The sequence below is a fragment of the Halyomorpha halys genome, unplaced genomic scaffold (assembly GCF_000696795.3).
Source record: "Halyomorpha halys isolate HHAL.00 unplaced genomic scaffold, Hhal_1.1 Scaffold1175.1, whole genome shotgun sequence".
NCBI classification, from domain to species: Eukaryota; Metazoa; Arthropoda; class Insecta; order Hemiptera; family Pentatomidae; genus Halyomorpha; species Halyomorpha halys.
In genome coordinates, this window is record NW_027115251.1 from 242,340 (window position 1) to 263,208 (window position 20,869).

Below are 20,869 nucleotides of genomic sequence, written 5' to 3' on the forward strand. Positions count from 1 at the left end.
ATTGATGGTCTTGATTTTCCGTTTTCCAGATAGTTGAGTCTTCAATACTTTTCGTAGTCTCATTTTCAAAATTGTTATTAGCTCTTGTTTCACATCCTTTCGAGCTATTTTGAGGTGCTGCTGTATACCTAAATACTTATATTGTTCTTTGGCTTCTAGTTCCCTGATGTTCTCGTCTTCATTCATCAGCAGGTCCTGGGCATTGATCACCTTTCCCTTGTTTACATGCAGCACTATGCATTTATCAAGTCCAAATGACATGCTTATATCTTTGGTAAAATATGACACTATTTCACTCATACTTTTTATTATTATTATTGACAAATTACATTATTATTATTATTATTAATATAGAGTTTATTTGGTTATTTTGTACTTTTTTTTTTACTGCCATATAGGCCAAGACCATCTTCCTACCATAATCATTTTATCTCTAATATCATTATCATACTGAATCATGTTTAAACCTATATTCTTAATTCTTTAAAAATAGAAAATATGATACTATTCTAAATAAGTTAGTGCATATTTTACATTTAGTATGATTGTTATGTGTAAAAAATCAATGCATATACTAATTATGTTATTCGGTAATGGAGGAAATACGAAAATGTGTGGTCAACAATATGTTATTTACAATAAAAATTAAATATCAAAAAGTTGGTTGAGTAGTGTGGTCGAGGAAGAAAACACAAAGTTAGTTTACACTTCATGAATGAAAATAGTTATACAACAGCTACTGCCAGTCTGAAACCTGATAAAAAGGAAGAAAGTTCATTTGCTGAGTTCCCATGAATCATAAAAAAATATTATGAACGCTTAAGGAAGCATAAAATATAGGATTGATTCATGCCAGCGACATGAACAAATAAAATTGTAATATAGAATATACAAACCTTATATAGAGTAGGAGCTCATAAGGAGCTTACTGATCTATCATATAATGGCTGCTAGCCTGTATATTTCAATTGAACAAGAAATGATATGGACTGGAATAGTATTGGCTACTTTGATTTGTGGTTTCCAACCCATAGATCTATGGCCCACTAAGCCAGAAAATGAACTATACATAGTCCACCGGAAATTGAATCAATTGGGACAAAGGGGGTCCTCCCCCTGGAAAATATTCCATAATTAGGCTGCTTAAAAGAGCATTATAAGGTACTTTAATGTATTTACCAGTTAAAATCTTTCAGCTAACACTAAAATATCAGTTAAGGTAGAGAGAGAAAAATGCTTTATTCATTCATGCTGCCCAAATACATCGGGTTGCTACATTAGACAGCATACTAATCAATCCATGATTGGACATATATAAATTACATATTTTAACATGATACTACTTTATTACGATAATAAAGTAGAAAGAAAACATTTTTTTTTTTTTTCTCACAGTTTTCCTTTACAATCAATTCTACACACTAAATACAAATATTTCAATTTATTCCTTTTTTTCTTCCCCTTTCTCGTCCCTTCGATTTCACAATTTTTATTTCATTTTATCAACAAATTCACTCTCCCGAATTCCCTCTCTCAGATCCCCCCCAGTGACCCGCTAAACAAATTAACCATTAGACAGCGATGTGAAATCAAACCAGAGAAATACCAGTCATAGCAGTAGATCAGTTTACAGTAAAACAAACAAGTAAATACATTTTACCAAAACAAAACTAATAAATAGATTTAAAGGAAAATATAATAAAAAATTGTTTAAAAGAAATACTAGATTGTATACATAAGTAATAAAAAAAGATAGATAAATAAAAATAATAATAATAAAATAATTTAATGAATAAATAAGTTAAAACACACCAATCAACAGGTCCACCTACTAAAATAAATAAATAGAAAAATAATGAATAATCTAGAGCTAATTTCCATGCAGGTGATGATGTATGATCCCCAGGGAGTCCAAAATAATATTTTCCGTCAAGATCGCAATATCCCTGATACTAACACCTAGACCTTCTAAGAAGCTCCTTGTTCTATCTGGTATTGTTCCGCGAGATCCAACCCAGAGGCCTCTCATGGTGAACTTTCTCTCTCCGAAGGTCTCGCGGAATTTTTCCTTAAGGAGAGGGATGCATTTTTCATATATTTCCTTTTTTTCCCTTTCCACTCCACCTTCCCATTCGAGGTCATTACTTTCAAATCTTACTGTTGGATATAAGACCAGAGCTGTGCCGCTACCTTATGGATTCATCGGTGTCAACGCAATAAACCTCCTCAAAGCAGGTGAACTCTTTTCTTTCAAGGAACTTCATCAATTCTTCTTTGACCCTGTGGTGCCAGCGTGTTATAAGGAGGGAGTTGTTGGGGCATTTTCCCAGCACATGGGCTGGTGTTTCAGACTCTCTGTCGCATTTGTGACAGAGGGACCCAGCTTCTCCTTGCTGTCCACTGGCTCCTGGGACTCCACGCAGGGATGCGTAGTTGATATTTCGTTTCAGGGCGTTCACCACCCAATCTGACCCTGAGAGTATCTGCTTCTCACATACATATCTATTCGCTTTTGGGGTCTCTTTGAAATGGTGAACACCAATACCCTGCCACCTACAATTGGCCCATTCTTCAAAGCATTCTCACGCAACGACTGCCGTAGAGCTCTCACACTTTGGTGGCCCTGATCCACCCCAGTCTATCGGCACATGCTGCGATTTCGGCTTCGTAATTGAATGGAGACTGGAATAGGGCATCCGGAACATTCAACAGTCGTTGGGCAATGGACCAATGCTGCAGTGGAGCTTCCCATTGACAGCGGATCAGACCCAGTCCTCGATACCTCCTGGGTGCGTACAGCATCGCCAACGAGGTGTTAACGGGGAGCCCAATGATGGCCTTGATACTCCTGCGGATATTGGTATCAATGCCCTCCAATATCGCAGGACGTATCTTTGTAAGGGGAGCAGTCTGGAGAGGGTAAACAAGGCCCGGGAACAAGTATTGGTTGACAACGTTGATCTTTTGTTCGAGCTTGAGCAGGCACGAGCTCACCAATTTATGGAGGTTATTAGTTAGATTTGTTACCACCTCTTCTCCAAATACTAGCTCTCCCAAGAATGTACATCCAAGATATTTGATGGTGTCCTCGGCTAACAGTTAAGTTTAACAGACTAAAATAAAATTTAGTCAATTCCTATCCTCAGCCCAAAGTAACATGTTCCAAAATATGCTTTAGACTAGGGAGAAGGTGTCAGATTAGATAGTCTACTGTACATTAAAGGATAATTATTTTTTTAAAATGGTGTTAAAATGGACAAAATGACATGGTAATGTAAACTGCCATGTCTATTAAAAGTTTAAAATTTAATTAAAAAATATAATGGTGGGTTGAAATAAAGTAAGCATTATTTATGTTATACAAAAAATAAGTAAAATAGGTAAAGATGCTAACCTGATTGCTTCTCTGCGAAGCTTATGTGAATTCCCTGGGTGAAGTAATTTTGTCAAGATTCTAGTTAAGCTATGACACTGCCAACGTTTTGATAATAATTCAGGAAGAAGAATCAGTATTTTGTCCAGAACATTAAGGACAGCTTCTAATTCTTCTCTATGAGCCTTGTGAACTGAAAATTTTAGGAAAAAAAAACCTTTCATGAGAAGAAAGCCATTACATGTTTCAACATTGCTCTAAAGCAAAACTTAAATAAAATTATTAATCATCATCATGATAACACAAAAATAGGATAACAAAAATTTAGTTTATAAATATATCATCGTTATCAAGAGAAAATATCCAGTGCCAGGCCATTTTGGTGATTTTTATATTTGAGCTCCAAATGTTCATTAACACTACTGTCACCCATTAAATCAATTCAAACTACTAAGCCAATAATTAGGGAAGCTATAAGATTGAATTAATTTTAATAGGTTCCAGTAGTGTCAATGAAGAATCTCAGTCACAATTAACCAAATGTTATCACTGGCTTTCATTGCTACAACCAGATTGCTATCAATAGCTGCATGTTTTTAATTCTTGAAAATTTTGAAATCTGCTTTTTTTAACGTTTTTTTTTTTCAGGATCTTTTTATTATTTCAGGTTCTAGAAGATAGGAAAGTTTTATAAGGCTCATTTCATACCAATTCTTGTGATATTTAACACTACACAAGCTTTGATTTTTCTTTAGTTTCTTCAAATTCATTGAATAATTTAATATCTGTCTCTCCATATATTAAATTCTGACAATAGTGTTTATGTTTATCAAGGTAAATTTAAGTAATATGGTAATAGTACCAGAACACACTGGAGGACCTGTTCAAGAGGCCGTTGTTGACTCGGTGATGTCTGTGGTGACTGTGGAGGGCGGCAAAAAGGATTTTGTCAAAGTGGAATGGCCCGATGAAAAAGGGATAGTATTGGGGAATACAGTTTCAATAAATGATGTTTTCCTCAGATTGCCAAAAGCCCAAGAGAGAGTCACAGAGGCACACCCTGATAATGAGATATGTACTATCTGAGGGCTTTCTTTCAAGGGGGGGGTAGAGGACTTGGAACCATATTGCAAAAAAGCATCCGGCTAACAATAGTACGCTTAGGGGAATAGTTAAAAATGCTATAGGTCATAAGAAAGGAGAGAACAAAATGTCTCAAATAAAAGAGGACATTACTATTTTTAAGAACCTCTTAGGACAAAATGAAACGAATACTGCGGATTTTGATGAGACCGTAATAAGTTCCTTAGATTTCTAAAGACTATCAATTCTGAACTACCAGGCCCCAAGCACTCTGCTGACAAATTTAACAAAATGAGAAAAAAGAATAAAACTAGCATGGCAGATAAGGGTGCTGGAAAAGTATCAAATCAACAGAGGACCAATAAAGCAGACCAGAGCAGTCAGAAAGAGCAATATCAATATGAGGTTGCACAATACCAATAATATAACAAAAGAAAAAAGGTAGTGCAAACCATTATGAATGCCAACGCTCCCAAGCAATGTCCTTTAAAGTTGACTGAAATTGAGGGCCACTATAAAAACCTCTTTGAGAGTAAAAATCTCTGTGAGCATGCAGAATATGAGAAATAGGCCCCGATGTCAAATCTAAACACAATAGAAGTTGATACAATCAAAATAGCAATAAAGTCAACATCATTAGACACATTGCCAGGGCCTGATGACGTTCTGATCAGCATGTTACAATATTTCGATATAGCCCAGATCATAAAAACTACTATGGAGATAATGTTGAAGGTGGCTTATGTACCAGAACTTTGACAGTGGCGAACAATATTAATATATAAAGCCAAAGGTGATATTAATAACATATTCTCCTGGAGGCCTATCACAATATATTCGATAGTGCGCCGAATTATAGAGAAGGTTCTGGATCATCAACTATGAAAACAGGTCACCTTCCACTCAATCAGAAGGATGTTATAAAGGGCCTTCCGGGGACACATGTTAAGGCAAGAATCATTAATGCCATTTTAAAAGATGCACAAAATAAAAAAGGCAACTGTGCAGTGGTGTTTCTCAATGTTGTAGGTGCATTTGACAATGTTGGCTATAACCATATCGTGAGCTCATTAGAAACGAGGGGTGTGTCGCCGGATCTTCAACACAGGATTTCAGCTTTCCTCTCTAAGATCAGTATTAGAATAAACACAGGTGCCCACTCTACAAGCCAAATCAAAGTGCTAAGTAGAGAACCTCTAGTGCGACAAACGTGCTGCGGAAAGAATTATTGACAGCATTCATAGGATATTTAAGGATATTGGTTTCGCTTTAAATCCTCAAAAAAGTGTGAGGATCGTTATGAATAAAGGAGAGCTGGAGACAACGAGGCTCTCCCTTAAGAATGGGATACCATCCAGACAATTGAAAAAGCTGAGACCATCAGATATTTAGGATGCATATTCTTGTTTTGAATGTTGAAAGAAAATCTAAATAAGCTAGTCGCCTCTTGCTTGCTTAAGCCTGAGCATTGTCAATCAATATGTGTTCCCGGGTCTCACTTACCCTCTCCAAACTGCTCCCCTCACAAAGCTACGTCCATCGATACTAGAGGGCATCAACACCATGATTCGCAGGAGTGTCAAGGCTATTATTGGACTTCCTTTTACACCTCCATGGTGATGTTGTTTTCTTCGAGGAAATATTGAGGATTAGGTTTAATCCGCTGCCAATGGGAGGCTTCTTAACAACACTGGTACATTGCTCAGCAACTATCCAATGTACCTGATGCCCTGTTCCAGTCCACGTTTGATTATTCACCCGAAATTGCTGAATGTGCAGATAGCTTGGGCATTGAATAGGGACATTGGAGTGTGAGGGCTCTATAGCAGCTGCTACATGAGAATGCGTTTGAGAAATGTGCCAATTGCAGGTGGCAGGGTATTGGAGTACGCCATTTCAAGCAGTCCCCAAAAGCAAATAAATTTATCTATGACAAGCAGATTCTAATGGGTTCTGAATGGTCCAATGCCCTGAAACTAAATATCAATTATGCACCCCTGCATGGAGTCCCAGGTGTCTGTGGACAGGTCAGAGAAGTTGGATTCCTTTGTCATAAATGCAACAGAGAGCCTGAAACACCAGCACATGTGCTGGGAAAATGCCCTCAGCAACTCCCTCTACGCCGACACCACAGGGTAAAGCATGAGTTGATAAAGCTCCTCGGAGTAAGGGATTTTTTTGCCTGCTTCGACGAGGTCTACTGCATAGATATGGAGGGATCCACACAATATGCTGATATTGTTGCTTTCTCCAAGACAAGTCAGCATTCATTCTGAATCCCACAGTGAGATATGAAAGTAATGACCTTAACCAGGCAAATGGAGTAGATAGAGAATATAAGGAAATTTATAATAAATGTATCCCTTTCCTTAAGGAAAAGCTCCATGAGAGCTTTGGGGAAAGAGACTTCAACGTGAGGGGCCTCTGGTTTGGAGCTTGTGGAACTATTCCAAGCACAACAAGGAGCTTCATGGAGGAACTCCATGTGTTGATATCAAGAAAATGTCAAAAATGGTAGAAAGGATAATCCTGGAATTTAGAATTGAAATAATAGTAAAATTAAACAAATTTAAAGAACAATAAAAAGCTAAAAAAAAAATTAAAATGTGTAAGGGTAGAAATAATAAATAATAAAAAGGAAAAAAAAATATGTATAATTGTAGTACATAATTCAAAATAATGTGACAATTTACAAACTTATGCTGTGACTATTTATATTAATAGGATTAAAAAAAAATTGTGCTTTACTAGTCATATGTATGCTGTGTATGAGGCAACCCAATGAAGTTGGGAAGCACAACATTTTTAATAAAGGGTTTTTCTCTCTCTATCATGTTCTACAAGGAATATAATTTTGCTATTGCCACTTTAAAACCAAAATGAGAAAGGAGGAAAAGGAAACACATTAAAGAAAAATAGTATTTCCATGGACCGTATGATAAAATCATGTAAGAATGCCTGCAATGGTTATAGATAGCAGTTATAGATGACTATGAAGATGAAATCTCCCAAGACACCATCAAACCAACGAAAGAATAAGACAATCTTTGTTCAACAAGGAAAACACAGCAAAATACGAAAAATGATTTCAGGTTTAACAGATTCATTATACACTTTAATATTGATTTGAATCATTGATAGCAGAATGACCCATAAAGAATGTAAAGTCAAAAACAACTGTAGTCTATAAACTATCATCCCTTGGAGACTGCTTTTCAATACCTTTTAAGATTTAAAATCTTAAAGACCAAGGGAGTTAATGAAAATGAGGGATATATGTCTTTTATTACCCTACAGCAATATTTAAGGGAATATACATTACTGTTCCCTACCCCCTTATGTAAGGGGAGTTTATACATGTATCAATTAGGTTTAAAATGAATCTGAATACAGAAAAAATTCAAAACTGCTTAAAAAAACTGTCTTTTCAGGATCATAATATATTCCTATGCCTATAAATATGATCCCTTATCAACATAAATCCATAAAGGCACTTTTACATGAGTAAGTTTTTTGTATCAAGAAATAGGAGTTAGTACTTTAACGGTCAGCCAACAGAGGGAGATCATACAAAAACTAAATTCCTATTTTACATGGTCACTTTTGTAGATAAAAAGTCTTGTTCACTGACGATCAGTTTACATATTTTTCTACAACGTGCACCTGGAAAGTAATGTTGCTTTTGAATTCGAAATACATATGTTATATGTATAAACAAAAAAATACAAAGAACAATAAGTTTTATTTTTATTTTCCCAATTATTAATTATATGTATTGATTTATTGTCTGAGTCAGGTTATATTTATTAATTGTAATAAAGTAGAACCTTTTGTCTCAACCTTTTTATTAATTTTTTCCACATCACCATGATTTCAGCCAACTTGGCCATTATTAAAGATAATCTGTTGTTTTACAGTTTTAATTAAAATCTTTTTAAAACCACTTATAAAATCATTATTAATTCTAAATTAACATTTTTCTTTATAAGAAAATAAAATCATATAAAAATAAAAACTTTTTTAACAACTCAAAAAAATTTAGTTCAAAAATATATTTATTAGATCATTCCATTGATTGGCCAATCAGCTAGGTAATTTAGGGGTTCTTCTTTCACATGTACTTCACAAGGAGGACAAACAGAATATTTAAATACTGATTAACTACATATTTTTGTAACTAAAAAAAGGAAACAAATACAAAAAAAGTAGAAAATTTAAAAGGTGATTAATTTTTAACAGTTGACATGATTCGTGTATTTTACTTTCAATATTTTAACTATAAATAAAGGTTTAAATCAGAGAGAAATGTATGTGCCTCTTATGTATGTTTCATATAAGCCGTCTTCAATTTTTTTTTTCTTTTCTTTTTTTTTTTTATGATCATTTTTTATCTTTCTGAAAAGGCCTCAGCAAGTCGGCAGTATACTTACTATACCTATTTTCACCATCTTTGTATGGTTCCATTGAACTAAATGATTGCAATGACTTATGAAAACATTTTGATTTGGATCACATCCCACCAGGCACAAAATATTCAGTTAATCTATATAATTAAAAGCACTATTTAAGTTCAATACTAGTGAAAAATAAATGCTGGGAAACATCTCTTGTGGGTTAGTAGTTAAATTTCTTCACCTAATAACTAAATTTACATTTAGTAATAATTTAACTTGTAGCACTTAATTAAAATGTGGTTAATAACTAAAAAAAATTGCTAAATATGCTCCAGTGGCCAGGAAAGATAACATCAATAACAATTAAGGAAAATGACTTATTATTGAACTGTCCATCAACAATCAGATGATATTTTCAGACATATAAGAAAAGTTCTTTTTCTAGCAATGAAGTGGCCCTTGGCCTCCTTCAACATAATGTCATGCTCTTGGCCACCCCTGTCTTCTTGTAGCAAAGGTACTCCCATAGTTAATCTTCTTCACCTGCCTGACAGCACTCATCCAGTTAATATGCCAATACTGCCTCAAGCTAAATTCATTTTTATCCCATCAGATACACACAGGCCCCTAACTAAATTGTAAACTCTTTATTTTTCCTAATGTGCTATGCTATATCCCATCTCCTTCATACACATCTTCAAACATTCTCAGCAACACTTTCCTCATTTGAAACCTTTAAGTAGTTGCTTTATTCATTAGTCCAGACATTATTATACAAACAGAACTTATTAGTGTATGATTATCAGGTTACTCCTTACCAAGTTTCTTTGTGTATAGTATGTTATGTTACCTGCTAAAATCTTTCTCTTTGTTCCTTCTTCGTTTGATTTATGTCATTCTGAGACATGGAAAGGCAGACACTACTTAAATATTTTCACCAGTGATGTTGTAAAAACTGAGTGCTGTCTTAATATCCTTTTTACAATCATTAGTTTGGTCTTCTTAATATTCACCTTAAGAGCAGCTCTTCTTTCTTTCCTTCTCAAAGTTACACAAGCTCCTTTAATTGTCTGCCAGCTTATTTCTCCCTACATAAAATTATTATATTACCTGGATATGAAATTATTCTTGATGCGCCACTTCTGTCAAAAATTGCACTTTGCACATCCTTATCCAGGATTAAGTTGAGCAACATGGAGGCCAGGGCTTTTCCCAGTCTTAGTCTATTTATTTTTTTTCCATAGTCCCCATTTTTCCATTTAGACAATTCTCTGTCGCTCTTATCTAACATTTGGAATGCTTCATTGTCATTTTGATTGAAGATATTAGTTCAGAGAGGAATTTCACATTTCCCATTGCTATATACACCATGGATTTTTAAGTCCATTAATATGTAGCCATGAACAGTCTCCATGTCACTGTGTTGTGTGCCACATCTACCAAAAAGTAAAGTTTTGATCTATAGTTGATTTATTTTCTCTAAATCCACATTACTGATTGCCTACTGCTACAAAACTAACAAAGAATGTTAGGAGGAGTTAAGTTGCACTTTTCCATAGATGCTCATTCTTTTTTAATGCGTAGGGAAAACTCATGTTTCCCATCCAGTTTACTCACCAACGAAACAATTAGTGCAGTTTCCCATATTTGATGGATTTTTTTTCCTCCACATATCCTATTTGAAAGAAACCAATATAAAGCAACACAGCTTTATACACTAATACTGGTATATAGCTGCAACTTGGAGCTTTTATATCATCTTTTTCATCAATGGCTTGGTTACTTCTTTATCCTATGGTTTTATCTCAACTCCACCTTCTAGTTCCTTATGTCTGTTCAAGAGAGCCTGTAAATAGCCCCCCATTGATCTAATATTTTTTTTGTTTGTCTATTAGAGAGATATTTTCAGTCTTGCATGTATGTACTTGGATTGGATGGTTTTCTGCCTTCATTGACCATTCCAAAAGTATCTTATGTTTTCTCTTAAAATAATTGTTATATATCCTATTATTTTTCTGTTTCTAATCTTATTTTCTTCTTTTGGTGGTGAGCATTCCCATGTCTCCTTGCGGTTTTTATTAATATTATTGCTTTTGTTTTCTCATTGTTAGGCAGTGGTCAGAATCTGTATTAGCTCTGCAAGGTGGCTAGCAAAACTAGAATTCTCTGAGTTTTACTAGTAATTGTTTAGAAAAAAAATCAGGTGCTCAAAATAGTTATAATAGGATATGATATGATGTGTGTAAATACATTATACTTCGAAAATATATGAGGCAATAAATAACAAAAACAATTATTTGTTCTATGAGCACTTGTGCAACAATATCAATTATTGCATATCACAAATAATCGATAAACAGACTGTAATATTTTTGATATATCATATTTATATTTATGTATACATTAGTCCCTTAGCTAGTAAAATGTTCAAACATTTGGTGTTTTTCTTTCAATTCCAAATTTTTCAGAAAAAATTCCTTTTCTGGACACCCTGGTTCCATGATAAAATCATGTATATAATGAGCTATATGTATTTTTTTAAATAGAAAATAGAAACAGGTACTTTCAACATAAAGACGATCTGATGCAGCAAATTTAATCATCCTTTGACTTAGTTGATTCATAGAGATTAAACTTGCCAATAATTGTTCCTTAAATGAGCTTATTACCAACATGTGCATTATCGTCTTCAACAATTGGTTTTATTTCAAATTTCAGGTATTCATTAAAGCACCATAAAAAGGACACTTTTAATTGTTAACCACCACCTCCTAATATAATGCTGTAATTGTAAAATATCCTCTTTAAGCATCAAACCATAATCTTGAGCTAATGAGCTTAATACTAATCACCTGTAGTATGAACTTTGAACCAACACTAAATTCTGTTCCAAAAATATGGGATAGTCTTCACAACTATAGTATATCTAGTCCTGCCATTAGTTCTTTAACAAGGAGAAATCAAACAGAATAATTTTTTATTGTGACATTTATTTACATAACATGTCTTGCATGCAAATGATTAAATAAAATTTTATTGTTTTTAAGTAGCCAGTTCTCGCCTGTACAGAGGCTTGCAGTCTGAGAAGCCAGTCGTTTATTGCAGTATCCAGTACTTCTTAAGGAACATTCTCAACTGCTTTCACCATGATATTTTTCATACTGTCCAAACTAGTTTGTCTCCTGTGGTAAGATATTAATGAACTCCAGATATGACCAAAGTCGGAAATCCAGAGAGTTTAAATTTCAACTTCCTGAGGGCCAGTTATGTTCTTCCTGGATGTTCCTCTCCCAGTTCTCCTGAGCAACCGAGAATGGTTTGCAGTGATGAATCTTGCTGGAAAACCCAGTATTTTCTAGTGCTAATGTTGCATTGTCGGACTATGTTTTTTCCCAGTAAATGGCATGCTTTTTAAAAGGCCAGTCATTCAAAAACTTGGATGCAAAATCAAGATCTGAGGTGTATTTTACCTCAAAAAAAAAAACAAAAAAACAAGGACTGGTAAAACCACCAAATTCATCTTCTGGAAGAAACATGGATTAATGTAATTGACAGTGATGACCTATGTTAAAGAATAATTTGAATGTGTCGATTTTATACTGAAATTCAAATAAGACTTTTTCATACACAGGGTATAAATAGATTTCACTGTCAAAATTTAATCTGTAATTGGTTTTTTCAACTTTTTCCCTGTAACTTATGGCAGGACAATATTGGTAAATTAGATTGCCCTTTCTTGACTCTACCTTGTCCTTTTCACCTGGTTTCTTATATGGGGATAATGTCAAGATATTTCCAAATAATTCATTGACCTGGATGTGGAATTAACTTATTTGTTTTCATTATTCTTATTTTAAAAACACATATTAAATAAGCATAGCATTGTAAAATAATAATTTTGCAGTATTACTGGAAATTAAAAAAAAAAAAATTCAAAGCTATCAAGGAATTTTTCTATCGTGCTTTATATAAATATAAAAAATTGCAATAGGCAAAAAGAACAGATCATATGATGGTCATTAATTAGTTCACAATGTATCAGTACAGCTAATATTTGCAGAGTTTACATGATCGGAATTGTTTAAAGGGAGAGGATTATTGTCCCACTGCTCCCAAGTCAGATGGAGGAGCTGCCTTCTCAAATTGCAAGGAAACATGGCTCATAGACAATATTTCCTAAAGTGCGACATACCAATAGGGGTGCGAGATGAATTTGATAGGGTTATGCGATTCACCTGGCTTTGTGCATGGACCAACAAGTTTACTTTTACTAATTACAGACATGGAAAAATAATAAAAACTTGGTCAAGTACAGTGCATGTGGTTTGAATGATATAATTGTAAGATGTTAACAAATTTAACTGTACGTACATATTCATACCAAAACATAAATTCTCATACTTCCAGGCAAGGACATTTATAAATTGTCCATAGGAAGGGTTTCTGCTGGGGAGAGCTGTCTGTTAAGAGAGGTTTCACTGGTACATTCAATATTATTTTTTTTTTTTCAACAAGGGGTACTCAGTGTAACAAAACTTATAAAAGTGGTATACAGATGTTAAAAGTTTCGGAAACACTGCTCTGGGTTGCTTATTGCTGATGAATTATTGTAGAGGTAAGTGCTTAGTTTACTGTTGTGGTGACTGTGAAAGGTGTATTTTACTCAGGATCCCGGGGATATAAAGACCCAAGTAGCTACAAACAACAGCTATCCGATTTAATATAATCTGGATGTTTTAAAAAGAAAAGGCTGGTTCCAAATAATTTATACACCAAATAATCTATACAAAAAATATAACCAGAAAGGTAAATTTATAAAACTAAATTCACAGTTATGAATAATAAACTATATAGTTTAGTGATAGACAAAACAAGGTAACGTTCAGATAACTGATATACATAACACTTTTTGAAATAACATGCCAGCTCTCATGCACAAAAATATACAAAAAGCTATATAATACAAATGTATCAATGCAGGCACGCACGCACGCACAGAGTTAAACTAAAATACTTTAAGCACAAGGTTTAAAAAAACAAAAAAAAACAAAACAAAAAAAAACATCTTACCTATAGTGAATGGTAGTTCTGTAATAGAAACAAAAAAAGTAAATAAGAAGTAAAGGAAAAATAAATGTAAGATTAATAAACTATAATTGTAGTTCACACTACTTTTACATAGTCATACATTGAGAATTTAATGTAATCACATTTCCCCCCCCCCAATAACAACATTACACTTTTAAACCATTATAATTAGGGATAGGATTTTTATGTTTTCACATATTTTTATCTGACCTTGATATCTCTGATTCCTTACTAACTATAGATGTTTCAAGACATTTCTGGCCAAAAGAAACCATTTTTATTTCACATATTTTTACATATTTGGTTATAAATCACATATTTTCTGAAATATTTGTTATTTTTAACATATTTTTAGATATTTTGTCCTGAATCGCATATTTCCTTTAATTATTTGTTCAATTGTAAATACATTTTTCGCAGCAACAACGTAAAGTTCAAGAGAACGCAAGAAACTTAAAACTGAAATTTCTCATTTATCATAAATAGGGCGTACAAATTCTATTTCTTCATCTTTGAACACAAATTAAAAGCAGTGGCAATAATAAATTTTCACACAGAATTACATCGAGAATTTCTCAGAATCAATTAAAAAGAGCAAGGGTCTTATTCCTTATTATAACAAATGATGACACAGCCGTCCAGGTGATGCAGAACACCGAACTAGATGCCATGGAAATAGCTTCATTTAAGAATTTCCCTGTAACATCAGTAAATGTTGAAAGATCTTTTAGCCGGTACAAGTCCATTCTGCGGTCAAACTGACGAAGATTTTTATTTGAAAATTTAAAAATGCATTTAATCTGCAATAATTTTGTAACTGACCCTGCTGAATAATGGATTACTTTCAAAGTTTTAAATATTTTTCTAAAGTTTTTTTCTTTTTCTTTTTAATAAGGATTATTCTTTATTTCCATTTATACTTTCTTCATAATTCATTCTGAGTAATTATTAATCAATTAGTTTAATTACAATTACTAATTAATGTCTTGTTATTGATCAGCTATGTTTTCTCTAAGTACATTTTTTGTACATATTTTAACATAATTTCTTTAAAATATTATTCATGTAATATATAATAAATACATATTTATGTAACTTTTTTTAAGTTATAAAATTACTAATTAATTAGTAATTTATATTGTTGAATAATACAAAATTTATAAATACATATTATTTTAAATATTTGACAATTTATTAGCACATATTTATGTACATATTTCGGATTTTTTAGCACATAAAAATCCTATCCCTAATTATAATACTAACCGAAACTAATAAAATAAACATGGAATAAAATTACAAATACTATTAAAATTAACATTTACCATAATTTAAGTAGAAAAATTAAAATATATATTTCAAACTATGCAGATCTGTTTATACATTTTTATGAAGTATAAGATCATTGAGAATCAATCAAGGTGAATAAAATATACATTATCATTTATCATTATGTTGTAATATTAATTTTTAGCTGATGCTTTAACCTACAATTTAGTTCTTTTCAGGGCTAATAAGCATTTGAAAGAAGATAGTAAATAGTAGGCTCACTCAAAATTTTTTATAGGTACCTCCAATACTTGATTGACCCTCTATGTCATTTCTATCATTATTTAAGATAATTAAAAATAATACTGCATAAACAGTTTTATGTACAAATATAAGTAGAGACAATATAATTATGACTGATATCAGTCAAATAAAAAACTTCAAGACTGAAATGCAGTACAGAATATAGGTCTCTTAGCCTTAGCTTATTAAAACTAAGAAGATATTTATATCCATTGTTTAATCCACAAACAAAACCATTGCTTTTAGTTTTCCTGACTGCATGGCCATATTATTATTATATACCATATTTTATGACCATCTTCTAGATAAACAAATAATACACTTAACTTTTATTTTCTATTTACCCTTACATATGCTTGCTTAAAGTCAATGAAAATGATTAATCTATCCTACATCCATCATATTGTTACAGCAGTTGTCTCTTAACATATTTCTAAAGGTAGACTTCACTAATACTGCCCACCAAAGCAATTGGGAGTGACTGCTGGAAGTGGACTAAGTGGGAAATGACTGCACCCTATTTCGTTGACACTGTTTGGCAGTATAAATGATGTTTGCTTCACCTTGAATGCTCCTGAAACAGTCTGATGGTCGACTAGGGTTATGTTATGATGTGGAAGAAGAGTTTGGAAATACCGCCCCCCTTCTGACAGTTTCGATGTTTTTTAAATTTATTTTTCGTCATGTCAGATAAAATTAAATGAAAAATTGTTAAAAATTTACCAAAATTATTATTTAAAATAAATTCTTAAGTTTGGACATCAAAAAATCAAATTGATTCAAAAATTAAAGTAATGATTAACGAATTACATAATGGTAAAACATTATTTTGTGTTTTAATTAAAAATATACATTTATTATCGAAATGGTCATACAAATAACATGTGTATTGAACATTTTCTATTCCCTGCAAAATGTTTTCTCACTTCATAGTATTTTACAGAAGTCATAAAATTCTTTTAGTCCGGAAGTTTTTATATCTTCTGACAGGACATTCAAGAGCCTTGTTTCTTTTACCGCCACACCATGAAATGGCTGTATTCCTGGCACTTAAAGTTTACATGGGCATATAATACATACCACATATACCTACATAACTAAAGGACTCTGGAGACCCAGTTCTCCTGAGTTGATTTCTTATCAACTTATTTTATTATTATTATTATTATTTATATTGGAACATTGAGTAGGCCTATTTCAGACTAAGGCCAATAAACTTCATGACTTTTTACTCCATTAGTTTCTTAGCCTCTTTAGTCCCTTCTATTTTTATCAATTGTGCCCCTCACTGCTACTTCTACTATTTCATACTATTCAGCATTAAGGAACTCTTCAGTTGAAAGATGATTTTCTCAAATGCCTTCTAAGGGCTGAAGATTTGCAACTTCCTCCGGAACCCTCTGGCCAACAGTGTTATTCATACATAGTTTATTGGTTAACGTAACATATGTTATTCTCTAATTAAAAACGATTCCTTAACAAATCAATGGTTAACATTTACAGACATTCTCCAATATTATAATTGATCTAATAATACTAAACAAAATGATAAGTCTAAATTAAAGATGGTCACAGTTCCCTCACCATTTATATTTCTGCCCAAGTGATAAAAAAAAAATAAAATTATTAAATTTAACACCAACATAGTGATTTACAATAGTTTAAACTAATATTAGAGACCAGAGGAGTAGGCCATCACAGTAAGCAGTTTCGGAGAAAAATACAAAAAGTAATAGTTGGCAGTCACTCCTAGCTGCTACAGTGGGTAGTAACAAAAAAGTCTACCTTAAAAGAAAAATTGTGATCTGCTATGGACTCATCCTGTTTTAAACTACATGGATAATCCACGATTTTTCTCTCTTAATGTTTCAAATGTTTTTCAGCTAATAACAATGGAAAGAGTATTTTAGAAATGAAATTAAATATATATATATATATATATATTTTAGGTCCTGCAACTATAACAAGGTACAGATTAACAATGTGTTATTAAGGCTGTGCCTGATAAACAAACATTTGAATCTAGCACATTAGGAACAGTATATATTCAGTTCATGCTACAAAGGATTGATAATTGAGGAGGTTGACAGGTGAGCGATAACGCTAAAGAGCAAATTTTGTGGATAAGAATTGGAAAGAATGGTTAAGTGTTTTCTAAAAGGAACAGTTCACTGAAGAAAATACAGAAGTTAGTTTGGGACCTTGTATTTAAGGACTGGATGAAAGAACACAAGGTGAGAAGATCAAGAATAGATTTAGGCTTCTTTTGGGGGAAGGAAAGGAGTTTCTGAAGGTTCAAAACAGAAAGATGCCAAGGAAATATTGCAAGCAAATAGTATGATCAAGTCAACTTAACTCATCAACATCAAGTCAACTATTTAACCAGTACAGGTCTCACCAGTTATGATGATGGCAACATATTTAAGGATAATTTCCTCTTAGGATTCTCACAGACTAGACCCCTCAGCATCTCAAGTCATGTCTTATCCCTTAAGCTAACACTAAAATTCAGTTGGATTATATGTGACTGGACAGATTGGCAGGCTTGATCGGAAAAAGCCTTAAGGGGAAATTAGCCTCTAACAGGTTACTAATATTTGTATTAATACAACATGATCCCAAAATAATCCATCCCAAAACAAGTAAGATAATTTTGTGAGACATATCATGGTATAGTATGGAACTTTGGCCATTCACGGTACATTTTTGTATGCAATCTTCCAGCAGTTCTAGAAGTACAAAGCTCCTAGCAATTTATATTTCATTTATACTTTCATAAATGACAATTCCATAAAGTGGGACGTCCTCACAGCTTAGTCCTCAGTAGTTGATTTTTGATCAGTTGCTGAGAGTGCTCAAACAGGAGAGGTCCCCTGATGTTTAAGATCAGGTCATTTTGGTAAGAAGATTAGTACTTGGATTTCAAATAGACTGTATATTTCTCTAGTTTGAGCTGACAGCCCCAATCAGAATGGGACTTCAATAATAGAGATACTACTGGAGATGAGAAAAGAAAGTAATGGTTATATTTAGAAGAAGAATTTAGTCTGTGAGAAACATTAAATATAATTTTTTTTAAATACATTTCAGAGGTCTCTGAAGCTAATATTTACTAGCATACAATAAGGTACCTTCATACCAAATTTGGTACTTAATCTTAAACTATAACCTCCACAATAGTACCAAGCACACATCTTACCAAGGACAAAATAACTTGAAACCATTAATGGCAGATATGGCCATTCCTAATCAGTATGTTATAAATAAAAGAGATGAAAATGAAAATGTACTGAACTAATTTTGTAATTTAATACAATTTTGGTGTGTACTATATATTATTAAATTACATTAGTGTATACTAGAGTGGTGTGATATATCTGGTCCCATGTTCCATGGATCTTATGCCCCATGTTTCCTTTTTCAAATCAGTTACTATTCTGCTTTGGGGTATAAGGTTCATAATCTGGCAATGGGCTTCTCAGTTTATTGATAACACTTTCTTAATTTTATCGACTTTTAGATATTAATAGTGTTAAAGCCCAAAGTTTGGTTTATTTTTAATTTAATTTTTTTAAGTTATTCTTTCTCTCCAATTTTTTTTTTTTACTTAAGTTTACTTTTTTTTTAAATTTAAGTTATTTTTTCTATTATAATTTATTTTGAACTCTTTATGTGAATTATAGACATTTGTTATTGTGTATATATAAATCATTATTATGAGGCATCTATATACATAAACAATATCAAATGCAGTAGGATACAGGCTGATAAGATTCAACTGTGATTTTCCTAATAGCACAAGAGCCAGGAAGAAAAAAAGGCAGTTATCTCACCCCAATTTTTAATTACTTTAATGAAAACTATGTATAATTACTAGTCAAAACTGATGAGTCTGCCAAGTATAGATAGGGGGAATTTTTTATCCGGAGCTCTATATATTTACAACTACCAACAACAATAGACAATCTAAGAGAGCATCATTTAAAGTAGAGTAAATTTGGAAAAATGTAAGCCCTAATAGAGCTATTTACGTTCAATAGTTCTCGAGAAGCTAGAAGCAGCCTTTTAAAAAGCAACATTTCATAAAAATGTACTGAAATATCAGTAGTTAGTGAATCTATTTTGAGAAATCAATATCTCAATAACCATTCAACATACAAATTAAAGGTAGTTAAATTTATTATAAAATAGTTCATAACCTTTATCTTTGAAGGAGTATCAGCTTTTATGATATTTGACAAAATGTTAATTTCTAGTTGTTCGTATAAAATGTTGGATTTTTGAAAAAATATTTCTCTATACCCATAAGACACACGTTTGCCAACGCTCAAAATAAAGGAAATCTAACTTACTATAAAGTAGTTTATAACACTTATCTTTGTAGGGGTAGTAGTTTTTATGATATTCACATATAAATATAAATTTGGAAAATGAAAATTTGTCCAAACAACTATAAATCAATTTATTTTAGCAAATTTCATGCAAACTACTACTCCTATGAAAATAAACTACTTTATAGCTCATTAAACTAGCTTTAATTTGAGTGCTAATAGACATCTTTACATCAAATGGTTTTTGAGATATAGATTTTTCAAAATAAATTTACTAATTACTGATCTTTCAGTACGTTCCATACAACATTTTTATAAAATGTTGCTTTTTATAAAAAGCTATATCTCGAGAACTATTGAACATAAATAGCTCTATTAGGGCTTACATTTTAGCAAATTTACTCTACTTTAAATGATGCTCTCTTAGATTGTCTATTGTTGTTGGTAGTTGCAAAGATATAGGGCTCCGAATAAAAAATTAATTATTTTTAAGGTTTTGAAACAGCTACCATTTTTTATTCCCCCTACTTATACTTGGCAGACTCATCAATTTTGACTAGTAATTATACCTAGTTTTTAATTAAGTAATCAATAATTGGGGTGAAATAACTGCCTTTTTTTCTCCTTTCTTGGATTCTTGTACTAAAAGGCACCAGACCTGCATTTGTTTCTCGTGCTTTCACCCACCAGGCAGAGTACATTCACCCTACGGCTCACTGCTTTATTTAGGAGGCTCAACTTAGGGGTACCTTTACAGGAGTGACCCTCACCTAACTAATTTCCACCAGATCTTCACCATTTGGATGACGGTAGCCATCTTAGAAGCAGAGATGTCTATTTCTTGCTCGATATGCGGATATCGAAAAGCCTTTATTCTTCCACCTACTGTGCGTGGCTTTCTTTTGATATTTTATCAAATCTCGATTTTTTAAATTAAATATTAGAGAGTTAATTATTTCTTTATTAAAGACAAGATATTTTAATTTGTATATATATTTTTAGTAATAATAATAATAACATATAGTTTA

At 32.5% G+C, this 20,869-nt stretch overlaps 1 protein-coding gene across 1 annotated transcript in view; it reads right to left on the bottom strand.

Annotated features, from left to right (window-relative positions):
- The window catches only part of LOC106688677 (probable Rho GTPase-activating protein CG5521), a gene marked incomplete at its 5' end in the record, with an annotated part of 237,137 nt that extends 223,199 nt beyond the window's left edge, over positions 1–13,938 (bottom strand). The window contains 2 exon segments of the mRNA XM_067052337.1: positions 3,395–3,566; positions 13,921–13,938. Coding sequence (XP_066908438.1) covers positions 3,395–3,566; positions 13,921–13,938 — 190 coding nt within the window.
- Between the last annotated feature and the right edge of the window lie 6,931 nt (positions 13,939–20,869).